This window comes from Lonchura striata, chromosome 10, assembly GCF_050655825.1.
Source record: "Lonchura striata isolate lonStrDom1 chromosome 10, ASM5065582v1, whole genome shotgun sequence".
NCBI classification, from domain to species: domain Eukaryota; kingdom Metazoa; phylum Chordata; class Aves; order Passeriformes; family Estrildidae; genus Lonchura; species Lonchura striata.
The window spans coordinates 16641854-16663145 of NC_140712.1; the positions used below are offsets into that span (position 1 = coordinate 16641854).

Sequence of the window (21292 nt, forward strand, 5' to 3'; positions counted from 1 at the left end):
TAAACTTGCTGCAATCCAAGGTGAAAGGTAGAAGATTGTGTTATTTGTAATTAAAATGCTACCATGAGGAAAAAAAATTAAGGTTGGAGTGAAATAAGGCTGTGCAGACATCCATGCATGTAATTTGGTTTAGATAATGGAAATACAGCCTGTACAAAGGAAAACCTGTGGGGGTTTTGTTGTTGTTTTTGGGGTTTTTGGGGTTTTTTTGGGGTTTTTTTTGGGTTTGGTTTTTGGTTTTTTGTGGGGTTTTTTGTGGGTTTTTTTTGGGTTTGGTTTTTGGTTTTTTGTGGGTTTTTTTGTGGTTTTTTTTTTTGTTTTGTTTTTGTTTTTTTGTTTTTTTGGTGTTTTTTTTTTTTTTTTTTTTTTTTTTTTTTTTTTTTTTTGTGGTGGTCAAATGTCCTGGAGTTGTATTTAGTATCAAACAGCCTTAACTTCAATACTTTTCTTTTAGAAACCTAATATTGCTAAGACAGTAGTCAAAATCAGAAGACTCATGCAATGGGCCCAGTTCCCATCCCACAGATCAGCAAACCCAGACACTTTTCATCCTGTTTTTTAAAAACACCACGAAGCAACCGCACAGTTCAGACGCCAGGCGCTGGGCCCATCACTGATTTATTCGGTTTATCCTCTCAATGCCCAGCGTTCACTGCCTGCCCGGGCCCTGCAGGACCGCACCGGGGGCTGCGCTGCCCGCAGCGGGGCTTGGTGCGGGGCGGCGGCAGCGCCCGGCAACCCCGGCAACCCCGGCAACCCCGGCAACCCCGGCAACCCCGGCAACCCCGGTAACCCCGGTAACCCCGGCAATGCCCGGCAATGCCCGGCAATGCCCGGCAACCCCGGCAATGCCCGGTAACCCCGGCAATGCCCGGCAACCCCGGCAATGCCCGGCAACCCCGGCAATGCCCGGCAACCCCGGCAACTCCGGTAACCCCGGCAATGCCCGGCAATGCCCGGCAACCCCGGCAATGCCCGGCAACCCCGGTAACCCCGGCAATGCCCGATAACCCCGGCAATGCCCGATAACCCCGGCAATGCCCGGCAACCCCGGCCGTGCCCGTCAGCCTCGGTCGCTCCGGGGACCCGGCCGGGGCCGCGCCCAGCCCAGCAAGATCCGCCCTTCCAGCTCCTCCTCCGGCCCGACCCATCCCGCCCCGCTCCCTTTCCGTCTCCTCCTCCCGGCCCGGCCCGGCCCATCCCGGCTCCTCCCCCGGCCCGGCAGAAGATGGCGGCGGCCGCGGGCTGGGCGCTGCTGGCGCTGGCGCTGTGTGTGAGCGCGGCCGGCGGCTCCGAGGGCAAGCGGCGGGAAGGGCCGCCCAAGAAGAAGGACATTCGGGACTACAACGACGCGGACATGGCCCGGCTGCTGGAGCAGTGGGAGGTGCGGGAGGCGCCGGGGCCGGCGGCGGGAGTGGCGGGGCCGGGCCGGGCCGGGGGAATCCCCGGGAATCCTCGGGGAGGGAGCCCCGAGCTGCTGGAGCGTGGCCGGGGCCGCGCTCCTCGCCCCGGCCCGTGGGTGGGGGTTTCGAAGGCGCGGCGAGCGGCCGCAGCCTGCCCTGCCCGGCGGGCCCTGTCCCGCCTTCCCAGAGCCGCAGCTGCCGGCAGCCTCGTCTGCCTGAAAAGTCTGGTGTTTTCGAGCTCCTTGAGCGATACACATTATGTGACCAAGGGGTGGATACCAGAAGGAATATTAATTTCACGTTTACAGGGTAGATAGGTTGTTTTGGTTTGGTGTTTCTTTCCTTTCTTCATAGTAACAGCTTCTATTTCTAGCTCTCTCTCGTTGCCTTCATTCTTACCCCTTAACTTTCCTCGGTGGTTTCCCATCACTCTCTTCTCCATGTGGTTGTCATGCCACTGTTGAGTTCTTTTCACTATGCTATGTTTTATCATCTTCTGATGAATGCCAGAGCACTCCTCCCTGTCATTTATTCTTTCCTGTGAGGTTTTTCCCTAGAATATTTTGCAAAAAACCCTGAAAGAAATAATGGAGAGAAAAACCTGTGTTTTATGTAATACCAGTTGCAGCTGTAAGTCAAGGTGGAGAAGTGTGTTTTATATGTGAATTATAGGTAAAATAACTGGAAGTATGGATGCCTGCCTTAGTCCTGGTTGGCAGGTTATGGATTTGTTCGTCCCATGGATTGTTACTCCATATATCCTTTTAGGAAGGGAGGCTCTTAGAAAATTGAGTTACAATTTTATAAAAAATTAATAAAAGGCTGAAAGTTCACTTTTCTTTTGGTGGCATCAGCCAAGGACCCAGCAGACCCAGCTTCCAAAAATGCAAGGCTTTATATTGCCCAACTTAAACCAAATTTGGCCTTGTAGGAAAAAAAAAAAAACCTTAAAAGGTGAGCATCTCTTTTTAATGAGATGGCTGAAAGGGAGACTCAAGTTAATGCTGTTGTGACTCTTGACTGTATAGTCTGCTCCAGCCCTAGTGAGCAGGTCAGGAGGCTCTGGTGGGTTTTTTGTTTTCAGCTGGAGCAGGACCCTGATCCAGGTCAGGGTGTGCTGCACAAATGCAGATGTGGCAGAGCAGCTGGGGAGTCACTGCTGGGGCTGGGTGTGCCTGGGGAGGGGCACACAGAGCAGGGCTCAACAATTGGGGTTGTTTGCTCTCCTGGCATGGTCAGCTGCAGGGTATTTTGCCTGGTGGGAGTCAGGACACATAGGGAACATGAAAGGGTTGAGGGGGTGGTGGCTGGAGGAGAAAGGGCACGAGTGCACTTGGTGGAGTGGGATGAGAAACAAAGGGGCCACTGAATTCAGGCAAGAGCAGGAACTGTGCTTGGGAATGAGGGGCACAGGGCATAGATCTGTACAGAATCAAATGTCATTACTTTCAACCGAATGAAATTGCTCCAAAGATTTTTTTATTTCCCTGGCAATTAGTCTAAAACCATTGGAGGCTGGTGGTTATGACATGCTTGGGTTTGGTCACAAGCCTGAGTGTGTGGCTCCAGCAGCTTTCCCAGCAGGAGCAGCCACCTCTCTGCTCAGGGTCTTGTGCTGCCCCTTGCACCATGTGCATGACTGCCTGGTGATCCAGGAGAGTGGTCTGGTGGAAAACAGGGATGAGCAACAGGGCAAAGAGGTGCTTCAGCAGCTCAGTTGCACAACTAGAGCTTGGAGAAAGCCACTGAGGGATTTTCTTCATGGAAAGGGACTCTCCTGAAGCCTGGACTCCTGGGGAGCTGGACACAGAACTGAGAAATCTGGGCTGGAGGTCTCTAAGTTATTGAAATGTCAAGTGCTTTAAATAGTTCATTACTGTTACAAGCTCAGGGTTTATCAGGCTTGATTCTGATCATTGAATAGGTAAAGCAGTTAAGTAGTATATATTACTAATGTTTTTAAAAATCAGAATGCAGGGTATTTATGAGAGATTTCTGAAAATGGGAGCTGAGGGGAGGAGCAAGTGAAGGAATGTGCAGTTTTTCCTGTGTCTATGTAATGCTTTTCCTCTGGAACCTCATGTTACTGTTTAAGTGAGTGAGTCTGTGTCCTGGGGTGACTTCATGATGCTGAGTTGTATCCCTCTTTGTATGTTTAGCCCAGAAATAAGTTTTGCACCCTTAAAACTAGGCCTGAGACTGAAGGAGGAGGAGAAGGAGAAGCAGTGGAATGTCTGGGGGGTTGTAGTCAAAAACAGAGATAAGAGCTTCAGCCTTCCTTCTCACAGACAGCAGGAGAGAGCTCTCCTTTGCTTTTAGTTAGTTTTTAGCTAGCTGAGGCAGAGAAGTTCCTTGGACTGTGGATTTTCTTTTTCTTCAACCTGATTGGCCTTGCTGTGGACTAAAACCCAGGAAAACACAGGAGCTCACGCCCGTGGCCCACCAGGGCCTGGGACATGCCAGGAGGGACTACTGCACCTACCCAAGGGAATCAAGTAACTTTGAGATCCATATCTGAACATAGTTCAGATATGAACTATGTAAAGTAAGTAAGAAAGTAAGTTGGCGTGGTTTGTTCTAACAAGAAAAAACAATTGAAGAAAATAATTCCTAGTAGAAATTCAATGAAAATTCCATTCAATTCCAGTGCAGGAGGGACTGATAAGATACTGAGTGAGCTGAGCTACACCCCACAAAAAGGATATTCTGAACTTGCCATCTCTTCAGAACAGTGAGAGGTTTTATTGTTTAATACTATTCATTCTTCATGCTTGTGAGTACTTTGCATCTTAAATAAACAGGTTTTTTTCCACTTCTCTCCAAGGAAATATTTTCTCGAACCAGTAGAGAGAGGGGCCACTTGAATCTGCTTTGGAAGTTTCCTCCCAAATCTACCCTAAACCAGGACAGTCAGCTAGACTTTTCAAAGCAAAAGCTTACACTTTTCCTTCACTTTTTTCCTTTTAGATAGCTTGAAGCACAGCTGCATGACATTTTGTACAGGAAATAAGAAAATAAATGCCATCTAGGGGAGCTCTTGGCATCTTCTGATAATACTCCCATTCAAAGTGAAAGAACACAACTTCAGGAGCATTTAGTTACATAGTTAGGAAAAAAAATAGATAATACATATTAGTAGCTCATGTTGTCACTAAATCCCAAGTCAGTTTCTATATTTCATACAGAGTATTTGGAAATGTTTCTTTCTGCCTTTTTCAGAACTGTGAAATAAGCTGGCTTTGCTCTAGTCAAACCAGTCTTAAGCTTCTTTTAATTGTGGAGAATGTTTTTTAGTCAATCACATGAGATTTTGAGATTTTATATTTTCACTGTACTTTACCAATTTGACCATTCTCTGGCCTCCTGTAAGATAAGTTTCCCACTTAGTGGTGGCAGGGACTTTCTTGTACTCTCCTCTCCTCCCGGTTCATTAATTTCAGAAATTTCAAGGCATGTGAACTACTTGAAAGTGTGTTTCAGACTTGCAAAATTGAAACAAAGACAAAATGAATAAGGAAAGAAAGGATAAAATCTAAGGCTACTACAGCTTTTGTTCTGTAGTCCATGAACTTTACTGTTACAGAAATCAAGTTCTGGTTTAATGTAAGTTGTCAGCATATTCAGCTCACAGTTGTGAGCTGTTTTAAGGGGCAGCAGATTGTGCCTTTCCAAATATTTAAATGGCTGTCAGCCCCAGCAGAGGCATCGAGAGGTTAATATTTTTCTTTTCTGTGGGAGTGACTTACTCTGGGTGATTATGTTGTCAGGCTGTGAGCTGCATCTGGGCATTAGAAAAGTCATGAAACCTTTAATCAAAGTCTTCCTGTGGCATAAGCACTCAGAAGATCTGAATTCTTGCGTGTTTAATTGTTTCAAGACACAAAGTAAGGGAACTTAAATTCTCAAGCAATCACATGATTCCCAGAAATGAGTTTTGACCTCTGAAAGCAGTATCAGATTAATGTGTTTTCATATATGTGTGTATGAGGCTTTTTATTGCAACTTTCCCATTTCATCTTGCATGCATAATAAATATTTTTCAAACTGTGAACAAAAAAAATCATTTTATGAGTTTCATAGGTGGAATTGTATTCAATGAGCCTTAAGGCTGAAATATTTCTTAATATATGATAGAATGAGATTTCACCTGTCAGTATGAAAATGTACATCATTTTCAGAGGAGGGTTATAAATGGAAAGAGCACTCTTGGTGAAGTATCTTGAAACAGCAGTCGCTTTTGATTTCACAATCTGCATCATTCAGCTAAAAGATACTTTATTAAAGCACAGTTATTCTCTAAACAAAGATAAATTAAAAAAAAAACCTCAAAATGTATTGTGGAACAGTTGAGTTTAAAGCTTCCTTGTCCTTCTCAAAACAGAAAGATGATGACATTGAAGAGGGAGATCTCCCTGAACACAAGAGGCCTCCAGCACCAATAGATTTCTCAAAAATAGATCCAGGCAAACCTGAAAGCATCCTGAAGCTGACAAAGAAGGGGAAGACTTTGATGATGTTTGTCACAGTGTCAGGAAATCCAACAGAAAAGGAGACAGAAGAGATCACCAGCTTGTGGCAGGGCAGTCTTTTCAACGCAAACTACGACGTGCAGAGGTGAGCTGTTGTGCACGAGGATGAAGTTCTTGCCTTTGCAGAACACTTTCTTTCCTCCTGGAAACCTTCTCAGCTGGTCATCCTTTGCTGTTCTCTATCTCGATCATCCATTACTATTTCTGTTTCTTTGTCAGTTGTGACAAAACTTGTGGTGTGGTGCAGAAACCTCTTCAGTGCCTGTGCACTATGTGTGTATAGCCCTGATTCTTTTCATCTCACTATGGTTCAGCTGTTTATCAGTTCTAGCTGCAGTAGTTTGCCTCTATGTGCTTGATGGAAAGCATCAGACTCTGAAGACTTGTCACCACAAAAGGCTTTTTGTTCCCCTGTTAAAAAATGTGACTCTTTTTCTCTCTGAGAGAGAGCATAATTTTGAAACAGAGAATGTTGTGCTCTTTATTGAGGCTGAGAAGGGTTGCAATAACTGGATAAAGCAAATACAATGCTCGTTAGTGGATTTTACATAGTGCCAAATTAGTTCTAAATTTGTTTCCTTATTCTTAACTTCCTTGATTACTTGCTGATATACTTAATACATTTTATTCTTAAATGTCATAGAAGATTGTTCTCTTGTCCCCACCCCCAGGCAACAACTAGACCAGCTTTTTGCTCTTAAACATGTGCCTCAGACATGGAGGCTCTCTGAGCAAATGCTGGAGTGTTTGAAAAGCACAGAGTTAACTGAAAAAAATATGGATTTTTTTTCTTCTAGGTTTATTGTTGGCTCCAATCGGGCTATCTTCATGCTGCGGGATGGTGGCTATGCCTGGGAGATCAAAGACTTCCTGATAAATCAGGAAAGGTGTGCAGATGTTACTTTGGAAGGTCAGGTTTATCCTGGCAAAGGAGCAGATGGAAATGAGAAAGTGAAAAACAAAACAAAACCTGACAAAGCAAAGAAGAAAAAAGACACAGAGAAGAAATCCAACGGTGTCAAAGAGGACAACCGAGCAACCAACCAGAGAGAGGAGCTATGACAGCCACGGTGCCCAGACTGAATCCTGCTCTGCTGCTCCTTGAAGGGAATCTGCTGATGAGTCCTGGGTTTTGGGGAGGAAGGAAGCAGAGACTACTGAAGCTTAAATTTATGTTGAAATTCACGAGTTCACTCATTGCTGTTGACCATTTGTTTAGTTACAGGAAAGGTAATGCTTCATGGCAGCAATTGACTGCTTTAGTTTGTAATTCTTTATGCCTTTGTTGTTGTTTAAAACTACCATACAAATCTGTGTGTCTAACATCACAAACTAAATTTAAGTGGAAAAGAATAATTATGGTCTCAGAATGCACTGATGTTTATCTGCAGTAGCTGTGTCCATCTTAGTTGTGCAAATCATGGGTTCACAGCTGCTGAGAGCCAAGTGCAGTGTGAAAAGTTTCTCTTGGAAGATGGTTTGATAGACATAGTTGGCACAAAACTGCCCAAAGTAGCAAAGAATAGTGGCCAAAGATGCCTGAAATTACAGGGTATAGGACGTGTTTGGTGAGACTGCCTGTTTATTTAAAATAAACTCAATCTGTTGTGTCCCCGGAAATCTGTGCTTAGGAGTGTGATGGACACTAGGTAGGAACTCTGCTCATGGACTGCAGATCTGTACAGGAGGGACATGTCAGAAGTGAATGGAATTGGAGCACCTGCACGAGCAGTGTCAGGGTGAAAAGTGAAGATGAATCCAGGGCATTCAGGTTGCTCCTGCTGCTAAAGGACTGTGCCTGTGGAAGCAGCTGTTCCTCGTGCCCTGTTACTCAGGCAGTGAGCTGAAAGAAAAAGCATTTAACTCTGAAGTTAATTTCGTTTACTGATTTAATGGTTTGTTTAAATATTTGAAAATGCACTCATTAGAGCACAGAGTTCAACTTTGAGTTATGATGCTGATCTGGTTAGTTTTTGTTTTTTTCCTTGGTACAGATTCCTGATTGACTTGGTTTATTGTAAATTACCATTTAATTTGAATACTAAGAAGTTGGACATAAGGGAGCCAATACTTTGTATAATTGGGGAGGTTTTGTTATTACTTTGCTTTTTTGTTATTGCTTTGCTTAGAATTGTTTCCCTTCTGCCTTACTATCAGTTAGGGACAAAAGGCACCAAGTAGGGTGGTCCACATCATTTTGCAGAGGATGAGCACAGTATCAACTGTCTTCATTCAATACTAGTATGGTGTTCCTTTTTCTTTAAGGTGCTAAAATCCAAGTGTTTTGGATAAAAGGTCCTAATTGAACCATAATGGTTGATCTTGTGGAATACTACGGTATCAAAAGTATGAAACTGTAACTGAGTCCTTGTTTCAAAATAAAAGATGTCACTAAACTTACTGTTTTGAAGAGTAGTAAAACATTTTAAATAGATCTGCATTTGGTTATGTATTCAAGAGGCAGACTAACTCATCTTTGGTTTCTATATGTCAGGACTAAATGATGTTGATGAAGGTTCCAGTTGATTCATTTTATTTAATTTTAATTATATTAGTATGAATTTAGAGTAAAGAAACTTTTGCAGCTACACTTCATTAAACAGGCCTGTACCTGTTTCAGTGGAAAATTAAAATTTGTTTCTTCAGGATTAACTATTACTTTTTATATTCTACTACTAATGCAGATGTGCAGCGGAGTTGAGAAGAGTCTCAGTAGATAGTTGGATAGTTGATGTGCAATCCAATTTTTGTACATAAGTAATATATCATTTGGTCACATATTCTGGGTTAGCACCACCTTTTGTAAACAATATTGCTTCTCATCTCAAGGGAACAACAGAGGTCAGTTTAAACTATAAAAATGAAATATTAATGAGTTTTTGCTTTCCAAAGTTATGGCATAGAGGTGACAATTCAGATTTTGATCAGAAAGACATGGAAGTGCAGTTTTGTATTCCTCCTAATGTTATTTCCTTTTTGATCAGGTTGGGTTTGAGACTGTTGGAGAAAGAATTACTACACTATAGCTATAGCCCAGCTTTTGAGTATAGATACTTCAGTCATTCATAAATCTACATTAACAGTAGATTGGGTCTTTCCCCTTTGTATTTAAAAGGAGCTTTGTTGAAACTGAACCAGCCAATTGACATTTGTTGGTTGTTTGGTTGTTTCTGGGTCAGTTGCCCATGCCAAATGCAGGTGAGTCTTGTGCCACATAGCTTAATCAATTTTCAAAGTCTTTGGGGTTTGTTATTTTTGTTGTTGTTCTTTGTTTGGGTCTTTTTAAGTTTTTAATCTGTGTGATGACTTGGCAGTTGATTTTTATATAAAACACAAAATGATGCCTTCACAAAATAAGTTTATTTTACTCTTCCATTTTTCTTCCCCCTTTTTCATGCTTTACACTAAACAAATACTGAAATATACCAGTAAGTGTAATATGGCAGTCAGTCTTTCTGGGGTATAAAAATACCCCAACCAATCTTTTTTTGCTATCACAGTTCATTACTCAAGAATAACCTGAATTGCCTTTTAAAACTGGTAAAGTCTTGGAGACAGTTACACTTATCCTGGGACAGTGTTACATAACTATGTATTTGGTGATTTTTTAAGAAGCCCAAACCCTATCACACGCATATATATATATATATATATATATATATATATATATATATATATATATAAATATCCTCAAAAAATTAGACCAGGAATGTTCTATGAGTACCTCAGACTCAGAAGACAGATGGAGTCTCCTTTGGAGGCTTATCAAGCTTTCAATAGCAGATTTTTTGGTTCCACATACAGAACATTGAGATACCTCCTTTAAAACTAATTTCAACCAGTAGGGTAGTAATTATAGCTCTTATTATTTCCTTTTTTTTTCAATTCTATACAGAGGTACATGGAAAATGATCTGTTTTCACAACAGAAAAACATCTGCTGCCTTTCTCCTCCCACTATAGTGGCTGCTCTGTTCTAGTGCTATAACTAACTTTTCTGAGCTACTGTTAAATTTTTAACACAGCTGTCCTACTCAGAAAAAACAGTTTGCCAGTGATGCTACACAGGATGTGGTTGCACTTTGCGAAAAATTTCCAATGGACAATCAACTTTTTATGTAATAAAATACTGGAAAAAGATATTCTGAGTTTTGTTGATTTAAAGTTTGAGTTTTTCTTTAAACTTCTGACACAAACTACAACAGGTTTTCTGATCTTAACTTAGAGTTGTCAGAGCATTTCTCTGAACAGTCAGGTCAGCCTTGACTTCAAAGAGAATCTATTTTCTGTCACTGTTCCTGAACTCTTTCAATTTTGTCACAAAAAGGAAATCATAAATTAAAACACCATTTTGTAAAGATATGGAACAACTTACTTTTATCTGATATTTGGCTACTGTTCTTGATGTGTTTCTGGTAAGGCTTATAAATTATTTCCATTCTTTCATCTGTGGCTCATTTCCTTTTTTAATCGGGGAGTAACACTGCCTTTTCCAGAGGGTTTTTCTTTTAATTGCATTGGATACTTAGAGAAATTCAAAGAGCCTGTGCCTGAATAGAGGGGATGCCTCTGGTTTTAAAATGCCTAATTTGTTGGTACTGTCATGTTTTTATTTATTAAGATTGCCCATCCCACTAGGTCCATTGGTACCCTGCTATTTGATAATTCTTACTCTGGGATAACATTAACTATTCTGGAATATCACTTTTTATCTTTTATACTGTGTCCTTTTAACAGACAAATCCCACTGAATTCAGGTAGTATCAAATTGCTGGGAAGGACAAGGAGGAAAATCTCCACTTAGATTTTTTGGTGATGGGGTTTTGTCTCCTGCAGTAGTCAGGTGGTGGAGGGGTTGGACACTGTGGCTCCAGAGCAGGAGAGCTCTGTGCAGAGCAGTTTTTGATCAGCTTTTAAAAAGCTGCTGTAGCACACAACAATCAGGCACTGCACAGTGCCAGGCTTTAGGCAGGGACGGATGGGACGTGCTTTGTCCCTTTTTGGTGTGATGCTACTTAACAGACCAGTGTTGATACTGGCTGGGTTATCAGTGGCATTATATCACTTGTCTCTGTGACACCAGAACCAGATCTGTTAACCATCATTTAAATTAACAGCAATAATGGTAATAATTATTTTTAAGTTGGTATTACATGTTATTGTTGTTAATATTATTACATAGACATTGGTATTTTGGGAGGGGAAAATGGGACAGTTAAAGGAGCTTCAACCTTTTCCCCCTCCTATTGGACAAAGGCTACAACTTCTCAGAAACAGAACCTTTTTTCTTACTCCAGAATTGCTGTGTCTGTGTTGCAGTGGGACTGAAGACAGCCTTGTTTTTTACAGAAGAGCGACTGCAATGCTCTAGTTCACAGATTATTTTATTTCTAATTATCTAATTCTTTTTTTCCTTAGATAATTTATTGGTACCTCAAAAAAAAAACCAAAAAAAACCCAAACAAACCTGTGGGCCCATCTTTACTGCCTGTAACATCTGCTGCTTTTAAAGGTAATTATCAGTTGTGTCTGAACAGAGCCTGGACTTTGGTGTTGGCACCCTGCCCACCAGTTCTGTGTGAGGCACTGAGCACTCATTAAATCATTAATATTTAAATCAGCTCAGCTGCCTAATTAGTGGCAGAGTTACATGTCATCAGGGCTCTGTGTGCATTAGAAAGAGGTGAGCAGCAAGGCCCTGGAATTTGCTTGCAAGGTGCAAGGATTGAACAGCACCATGAAGTGACCTGGATCTTGCTGTAACTTATATAAAATTTTCTCTGTAGTGAGAAAGACTGAATTATACAGGAATAAATGTAGTGCAAGGGTGTATAAAGCAAGGTCATGGTTAAGCACTTGCTGAGTCAATATAAAAACAAGCAAAAAGGTTTAATAGGCGTATTTATCTGACCATTGCTATTATCTCTGAGATTCATGCCTGCAGGCCATCTTGTATATTTGGGATTTTTTTAACTTGTCCTTCCATTTCATTCAACTTCTTTTTGCAAAAAAAAAAAAAATTAGAAATTAGTCAATTTTCATCCCCTCATCTAAAATGATATTTCAGAAGTGTCCAGAATAGCATATATTTGAAATTATGTGAGACTTTTATACAAGAGTGTTTTATTATTCATCCTGCCAGTTGTATCCAGCCATACCCTGTGCTTTGCCAGCCCTTGATAGTCAGCTGCTGTCTTTCAGGCACTGTACAGCATGTTAATCACTGTGTGGACTTTAGATAATTGCACTTATAATAGGATGCAGTTGCCAGGATCTTAATGAAAGCACAGACATGGAAATGCTTTGGCATTTAAGACAGCAGTTGAGCACAAGATCTTGAAAAAACAACTGTCTTGCCTTTAACGTGGGTAGCAGGTAGTTTGTTGTGAACTAACGAGCTGTGTAACCTAATGAGGGCAAGACCACTTTCCTTTTTATCACCACTCCTCTCAGCCTCTATGAGTTGTATGTGTTCCCACATAGCATCACCATTTAAGCCATATTGCTCAGAGCTCACATAACCCAGCTAAGGCCTGAAATTATTTCAGCCATGTTGCTATTTCTGGCAGTCATGCTAAACCAGGACAGTCTCACTTTCTGGGATGAGAAAATCCGCTTTAGATTTGTAATCAGAGCTGTCCAAGAGACAGAGCTGTGGCACTTGAGCTTTCTACAGGAAAGCAGAAATAAATGAGCTGCATTCATTTCCTTAGGTGTTGCTATCACTGGCAGGCCCTTTGCTTTCAGGTGCTTTAAGAAACATTATCTTGTTCTACTCATCCTACACCAACACAGCAGGAGAGGAGATGGGGTTATGGCGGGGCTGGCAGTTCCGTTGTGATCTCACATTACAGCCTCTGGCAGAGGAAGAGAGAGAAGTATTTGTAGGGGGTTTCCTCGTGAGCAGTTTCCTGTTGAATCCTGTCCCTGTTCCCTTATCCCAGGCGGCAGCAGGAGCTGGGACAGCGCCGCCGGCCCCGGCGCGGGGATCGCGGCGCCGAGCCCGGCCGCGGCCACCAGAGGGCGCGCGCGGACAGGCGACGGCCTGGGCCGGCCAAAAATTAGATAGAATGTAATAGAAGGTGTTTATTATATTATATTATATTATATTATATTATATTATATTATATTATATTATATTATATTATATTATATTATATTATATTATATTATATTATATTATATTATATTATATTATATTATATATCATATCATATCATATCATATCATATCATATCATATCATATTATATTATATTATACCATATCATATTATATTTATTTCATTGTATTTATTATATTGTATTATATTATATACCTCATATTCTATATACTTATATATAATACAATTATTAATAATTATATTCTATAATTATGTATTATCGTATAATTACAATATAATATATAATATATTATAATATATATTTTAATATATTTTATTACATTATATTACATGTCATGTCATCTCATGTCATGTCATTACATTATATTACATGTCATGTTATATAATATATAATAGGACATATTAGAATATATATTATAATATATATTATGTAATATAATTATTAATTATTATATTATATATAATTATATATAATATGATATAGTATATATCATATTATATATAGTTTCTATTATATTACATTACATTATATCAAACATAAATTATAATATAATATAATATCAAACATATAAAATAAAGTATAATGTATTATAATATATTATAATGTGGCATTTCTGGACAGTGAACTTTGGAATGCTTGCTTATGACTGTTGGACTCAGTGACCTTAGACGTGTTTTCCAAGAGAAACTATTCCATTCTCTTCTAGTCTATAATACTCCTTTAATAATTGATATTATCTTGATAATATATAATCTAAATATTAAAATATGTTCTATTTTATCAAGCATATTGAATTATGTCGTATTTTTATCTTGGGTAACAGATCCACCCAGATTCACATGCTCAGAGACACAGAGCAGCAATGGCACAGCAGTGATGTCTGCCGGCGTGCTGGCGGGAGTTGGGGTGGGGGATCCCTCTTCCCATCTCCCTTTGAGCCCCTCGAGTTGGGTGCATTTCCATTTTCCTGGCCTGTCGCCCCATAGTGCCCCACCTGCCCCAAATCCAGGCCTTTCCCATGGCTGCAATGTCCCCCTTCCATTCCCACCTCCTTCCCTTCCCATCCTCCTCTCTCAGGTCCTGCAGCTGTGACCAGGCAGTGAAAGATGCTCTGGCCAACAAATGTAGACAGGGGCTGCTCGGCCCCTTGGGTTTGTCTTTTGAAATAAGCAGGGAGACAAAAATAAAATAAGAAATTTGCACTGAATATTTATTTTGATAAACATTGTGTACTCCAAACAACTACGTGTTATTTCAGTTGTAAGCCACAATCTTTTGGAAACAAAGTCCCAAGAGCTCTTGTCATCATAAACCCGACAGTCAATGCACCACCATGGTCTGTGGACACAGAGAGCTTTCAAGTGCAAAGCAGATTATCAGAAAAGACACATTGCCAACCTCCTTAACAAACTGGACAATGCTCAACTCCAGTAAAAATGCTTCATAAGTCTGCAATTTAGTTGTCTTAGTGCCATTGTAATAAATTAATAGAAAATATATCTTTTTTTTTCATTGGAAAATCTCTAAGAAAATGTACAAACATCTAACTCCGAAAAAGGACCAGCTGTTTCGGCGACAGGTAAAACAAGCAATTGAACAGAGGCAATAACACCCAAACATCCGACCAAACAAAGAGACAAACATAATGCAACCAAAAAAAACCCACTCCAATGGCAACTGTGTAGGCAAACCTGGAAACATCTGCAGGAATAAAACCTTACAGAGAGGGTGACTGCAGCTCGTGCAGGGCTGTACAGGGTGGGCAGAGCATGAGATCTGGGGAATTCCCAAGTCTTACGCTTTCACCCTGAGAATTCCCCAAACAGTAAAATCAGAAGCAACACTTCAGCACAAAGGCAACACGCTGCTAGAAGCTGAACAAAGCAGTCTAGGGGACAGACCCACCTGGAGGGATGCTCCTGGGTGTTTACACACTTGGAGCAGGAGAATGGAAATGCCTGTGGCCAGTGGAGCACTGCAGGGGCCAACCCTGGCACTGAGGCTTGTACAAAGCCAAATCCCACTCCAGGCATGTCCCAGCCCTGGCTTTCCTGCCCACCATCTGCTAAGTGCTCATGAAGGAAATGCTCCTGCTTTGTCCATCTCCTGGAATCAAATGTGTTCCACCAAAACTGCTGCAATCAACAGCACTGGCTCAGGGCAGGGAAAAGGTTTAAACAACCCAAGCTGACAGACCCTGGGGAATTCCTGTCACTCTCTTCCTTTGACTTCATGGATCTGGCATCGTTTTGGCCATCACAGGACATCAGATAAACTTTTTGGATGATCATGGTTCAAACATAATTTTTGAAATCCCCAAACTATCATAACAATTTTGGGGAATAAACAACCCATCTTATTTACCTTTTACACATGTTGCCCATTCACTCTGCAAATGGCACAAATGCCTAAGGAGAATTGATAAGCAGACTTTTGTTGGGAAGCTGGGAGGGAACGTTTGGTTCTTCCTTTTTTTATCTTTTTTTTTTTTTTTTTTTGTTAAATACAATACACATGACATTCAGTGAATTCAAAACAATTTTGTAGTAAGTCTGAAAAGAACATTTCCAGTTTCAAAACCCAGGAGAGGCTTGAGTGGAATGTAACCTACAGTATATCTAAATTCTGTTCATGCTTGCTTTGACATTCAGAGCAACTGATCTAAACCAGTATCTGCACAGCCTTTGGAATGACAAACTTGCTTTTTAGTCTAACTTCAAGGTAACATTTTTGATACTGTGGGGAAAAAAAACTTAATTGCATAAACAAAGTAGCCATCAGCAATTGAAATAATTTATGTGGCAGGGGAGACAGGCAGACATAAAGTGGGGAAATGAACCCAAGTCTTACTGGCAAGACTGACATTCTTTAATGATTGTCATGACGTCTTTCACACTTCCCCCCTGCCCTTAGATTTCTTAGAACAGCCACAGCCTCCAGAAATGCCTGTGTGGTACTTTGGAGCAACTGACAGAAATATCACTGAACACTAGAAATACTCTCAGTGTTTTACAAGATAATGGTAACATCCCAGTTCAAGAGATGCCCCTGTAAAGTCCTGACTCACTCTGCTCTGCCACCATCACCCAGGTCTTTGTCTGAAGCAGGAGGAAAGGAGGTACAAGACATCCAACAAGTGCATTGGGACTCTCACTTTAATTCTTCAGCTACCTGGAAAGACCTCATCCAGGTCTCATGTAACACTTACAGGAGGACCAAAACATACTATCTTAAGCCTGAAGACAGGATCAGAAAGCAACACACAGCAGAGCAGTCTCATCCTGCTCCCTCTGATGTCCTGGGAAAGGCAAGGGCAGCTCACCCTATTTGATGCTGAATAAGGTAAGTCCCAGTATTCCTAGTCAAAAATTGGAAGCCTTGAATTGGGATGGCATTATCTGGCAACCATAAATTGATCCTGCAGGTTGTTATACAGAGGGAAAGGCTGAATGGGGACGGCTCAGAAAATACATGTGCTAATTGACATTGCTCTCCTTCTAGGCCTGCAGCTGCTTGTTGAAGGAAAATTTCCTATTTGCACAGCCACTATTAAAACTCCTTGATCCATAGGAAAAACACAGTTTTCTGAGGAAGCAGGAATAGGTGGTTCCATCAGTCTCTGCTGGCATGTTTTGTCCACTTCTTCTGTCATTTCTTCCCCAGCTATGTGCCGTGGGCTGCATGTACAACACACACCCCAAAGAGCTTGATCAGACCTCACAGAAGCTTTAGGGAAAATGCTTACTGTCCATTTACACTTCCCAGCACCCAGGTAATCACTCAAATCCACTCTTTCTACACCAGACTGTCAACCAGTCTTTGAACTGGCATCCCATGTCTACGTGAGCAGCTACTTACACTATGGAAAAGGAAAAGTCAACTTAGAGGATGGTGGATGCAACAATCCTTGATGGTCTTCAGACCAAGAGCTGCCCTTCAGGAGGCAGCAGTGCCACCAGCCTGTCCCAGGAGCAGAAGCAGCTCCTGCAGGAGCAGCTCGGCCTGGCTCCGTCCCGCCGGCCCGGCGCAGCCCGAGCGCCGCTCACGGCAGGGCTCGGCCACCGAGCTGCCCACGCTGACGTTTCTTTTTCAACAGCAACCACAACAAAATGCTACACTGGTGGCACAGCAGGCGAGGCCTGCGCAGGGCGGTCAGCAGTCCGTCCGTCCGTCCGTCCGTCCGTCCCACGGGGCAGGGCTGGCGGCCAGCCGGCACAGCAGGGTGTCCTCACAACTTCATTTTCTTCACCACAGGGATTGGCAGCGCTTGGTAGATTTTAGCCGAGTCCTCGTTAGTGACCAGCTTCACCCACACGGGGCGGAAGCTGCCTTTGAAGCCGACAAAAGCCACTTTTTCTGCAAATCAGAGCAAATGTATTTGGAGCGTGCCAGAACTGCACCAGAAACGTGAAATGTAAATTTTAAGGAATTTAGAGATTTTAGAGGAGCTAAGATTTTAGTTACAGATAAGCCTTACTCAAGTTAATTCAAATAAATGAGTAGGCCTTGATGAAGTTAAGAGTTAGTAGTTAACTAATAATTGATTGCTTGTCAGCACAATGTTTAGTTAGCTGGGTTTATAACGAAGAATATAGAAACTGACAAATAGCTTTCAGGAACATAAGACAATTGTGGACCTCCTCTGTTCTGAAACCAATTGAAGACAAGGAATGGGAGTTCTACCAAGAGTTCATTTGTCATGTTTGCATTGAAAAGGTAGAAACGTCAGAAGAAGGAAGACTTCATTTACTTCCTCATTTTGGGACCCCTCCCCATGAAAGGGACACCAACCCATTTCAAGGAACAAACTACGCATGCTTAATAGCTTTTGAAATGATTAGCATACAAAACAAGGAATGGGATGTACCAAAATTATGAATATGTATTTTTATTTTGGGTATTCAATACTTGTATGGATAAAAGGGCTCTGTAATCACCTGAAGGTGCAGTGTGGATTTGGGAGCTATCCCACACACAATAAACATTCACTTTCTAACTTTAAACTGTTAGAGTGTTTTTGTCCGTCACAGTTGGATATCGGCACTAGATCAATATCCTTTTTTTTAATAAATCAAACCCACCTGTGTGCATGGCTACACCTCATGGCTGGAGGGGTGCGGGTGCACAGGAGCCATGTGTGTAACACACACACACAGATGGAATCATGCCAAGCAGCAATGTGCACATGGAGCTGTATCCTAATGCAATATCAAGTCAGAATGCCATCAAGTGCCATCAAGTCAGAATGTTTCAAGAGAAAACCAGCTAAAAACAAGTTTAGACAGGTAAAAAATCCTGGTTTGGGGCATTTAGTGGGTGAAAAGTCTCAATATTTCTAATATTAAAATGTCTTTTCATCTAAATTTAATCTGCAAAATCAAATCCCCTGAATTATTTACTTCTAAGAAAAACTGCCAGCATGGTTTTTATATTTACAGTTTTAAATGGAGTATGTTACCCAAAGCTGCAGTGGATACAACCTTTCTGAATAAATAAATTACTGGTTCCAGGATGTTTGAGCACATGCTGATAAAAATGAGTGAGGCAAAGTTTAGATGCAGAAAAACAATCCCTTTACTGGAATAATGGGAGATTATAAATGAGTTTTTAAAAACTGGTTACCTTTTAACCTAAAACCCTCTCCTGCTCCAAGTTTCTCCAGTACTTTAGTCCATGGTCCTCTTGAAATGAATCTTCCTTTAGATGTCAGCAGCACTATGGAGCTGCAGGAAACAGAGGTGTGTAAATGGGTGAAGAGTCAGAACACATTCCTTGCTTGTTTGTCCTGAGCACTGGTAACTCCTGCCTGGGTGTTCACACACCCACAAACTACAGTGCCTTCAGCTTTAGTGCTTTTCAATGCTTTCCAACAGTTTGGTCATACATTATTTTTCCATTCATGCAAACCCCATTAGAAAGCAGACAAAAAGCCACATTTTTTTAATTTTTCATCATGGTTTTCTAGGATGATTTAAATGTTTCCAACCTGCAGTTCCATCCTGCTTTGCTTAGAGAGACTCATCTCCTCCCTGGGATGCCCTTAGCAATTCTCAAGTAATTTCTTGTTCTTTTATTAGCAGACTAAACCTGAATAAATTCACTTCTCTGAGATTTTTGTTGGCCTGACTTTTTGGTTCCTTTCAGTGTGCTTCTCTTTAAAAAGTGTGTTAATGTTATTACTACTATTCCTGATCAGGAACTGGATTTAGCCAGGATTGAGATTTCTGTAAAACAGGATGATGGCCTCTCTCAAAAGTCTACTTATTTTTTTATATGACAGAAAAGAGAGAAATTACCATGCTTCCCTATGTGATGTGATTTTTGAAACCTCTAGAATTATTTAAGACAACAGAAACACATCTGCCTGCACCTGCATGGCACTCTGCTCAAACTTCCCTCAATTCTCTAGAGTAACTGCCACAACAATATCCTGTCAATCTGCCCACAGCTATTTCAGATGATTTGTCAACAAAGCACTCATATTTGTATTAAATGTTACACATCAGATTTTAAATCCAAACAGATTTAATAACAATTAAATATATTCACTTCTCATGAGCACTCCACAAGCTAATGTGAGAACATCCCCTTTGCTTAATGGGGTTTCTGATGTGGTTCCAATTCTCCTTCTATCAGAAGAAGCCACTGTCCTCCAAGATGTAGGAACATATTTTGGCTGCTTATTACTTATTTCCAAAACTCTGCATTCCTGGCTGCCAATACTTAAAATACAAAATAATCCAGCCTTTAGGTCTGGGCAGGGGATTGTATTTTATTAGTGGAATTTTCTGCAATTTGAGAAAACATACATGCAGTAAAAAAACACAAGCTGTGTGCATTTGCATGGATCTGTGCTTTGAGAATTCAAGTCTGCAGTTTGTTTACAACCCACAATATAAATGCAGCCCTGCAGTTTATTAATCACATGCAGCCCTGCAAATTATCTGGGATTCAATCAATGCCTGATCAAAGGCACTGATTCTTGCTGCTGGCTGCATGTCCTGCACACATTTGGGCTCTTCTGGAGTCATCAGACACAAAAATACTTTGGGTGTACTGCTCTGCTCTCTGTCTGGCCCATGTTGGGTGATAAAATCCAAGAAAAAGATGAGTGTTATGCAGCATTCTTGTACATTGCACCTTAGTGAGAACAGGTTATTTACTCACTGATCTTTGATGTTGTTGACATAGTTCTCTATCTGTGCTGGGATTCCTTGTAGAATGGAGTTTTTGAATGTTACTCGATCAACAACTTTTCCATGATGTCCATCAATCACAACCAGCTGGATACCCTCTTCAGTGAGGAAAAACCTGACACCATCAACCTGGGCAAGGGAAAAAATATTCTTCATCTCTCGCAGTACCACAATTGCAAACAACCACCTGTAAGAAGCACTGATAGTCTTGGGTCACGGGACTGCTGTTTGCTTCAAAGGACAGAATTCTGAGGTCCTGCTATCCTGCCTGTCAGGAGAAGATACAGCCTTTCCCCCCACCGCAAAGTACAAAGCAGAAATGACCCAAATTTAACTCTCCATGGTAACTTTGTAAGCAAGTTTACCATGAAGATAAAGCAAGTGGTGTAGAATTGCAGTCCATTAAGTTCTTTGAGAGGATTTGCTCACCTCAATGTATGCAAAGTCATCCTTCAGGTGGAAGTACTGTTTCTTGTAAGTTTCTATTTTCACTTCAATTAGGTGGTCCTTGGTCTTCTGTTTGCAAAACAAAAAAAAAAAAACCCAGATTTTCTAGTAAGAATGTCCATTACATGAATGCTGCATTTCCAATGAAAACATTTCAAACCCTGAGATTCAATCAACAAGGAAGCTACATGATAAGCACTGACTTGCCAAATTAAATTGCTAATGGAATTGGGCACAATGGTAACCTCTCTGCTCATCCTGTCACCAGTTAGGCTGTTTCACTGAATGGCACAGTGATTCTAACACTGCAGAACTGACACATAATTCTCCAAGGCCTTGCTGTGTTTTCCTGTTTCAAGGGCGATGAGTGAAAAAACCCAAATAACAGATAAATACCCCTCTTCCTCCCCCAGAACCAGACTGGATACTGTTATACATTATATAAATGAGAATAATTTAGCTCTACCATTCAGTCCCCTGTCTGTCACTGCTGTTCTTACAGCCTGGAAGAGCTGGAGGGTTCAAAATCACGTTCACTGGACCAACTTGTCTTCCAGCTCATAAGTTTTCACCCTGTGCTTTCAGGAACAGCACG

At 41.3% G+C, this 21292-nt stretch overlaps 2 protein-coding genes across 9 annotated transcripts in view; one reads left to right on the forward strand and one right to left on the reverse strand.

The window, feature by feature from the left end:
* The first annotated feature begins 1223 nt into the window (after nucleotides 1–1223).
* On the forward strand, nucleotides 1224–8328 carry MESD (mesoderm development LRP chaperone). Its single transcript, XM_021537587.4, has 3 exons — nucleotides 1224–1384; nucleotides 5785–6017; nucleotides 6730–8328. The coding sequence occupies exons 1-3, from the start codon at nucleotides 1229–1231 to the stop codon at nucleotides 6992–6994; spliced, it is 654 nt and encodes a 217-aa protein (XP_021393262.1). The 5' UTR covers nucleotides 1224–1228; the 3' UTR covers nucleotides 6995–8328.
* A 5922-nt stretch (nucleotides 8329–14250) lies between these two features.
* Nucleotides 14251–21292, reverse strand: part of CEMIP (cell migration inducing hyaluronidase 1) — a 101062-nt gene continuing 94020 nt past the window's right edge. For all 8 annotated transcript variants that reach the window (XM_021537589.4, XM_021537588.3, XM_085588323.1 and 5 more), the window contains 4 exons: nucleotides 20680–20766; nucleotides 20222–20379; nucleotides 18677–18777; nucleotides 14251–17410 (listed from right to left, as the gene is read on the reverse strand). In XM_021537589.4, coding sequence (XP_021393264.1) covers nucleotides 17283–17410; nucleotides 18677–18777; nucleotides 20222–20379; nucleotides 20680–20766 — 474 coding nt within the window. In that variant the 3' untranslated portion in view covers nucleotides 14251–17282. The remainder of the gene's footprint in view (nucleotides 17411–18676; nucleotides 18778–20221; nucleotides 20380–20679; nucleotides 20767–21292) is intronic.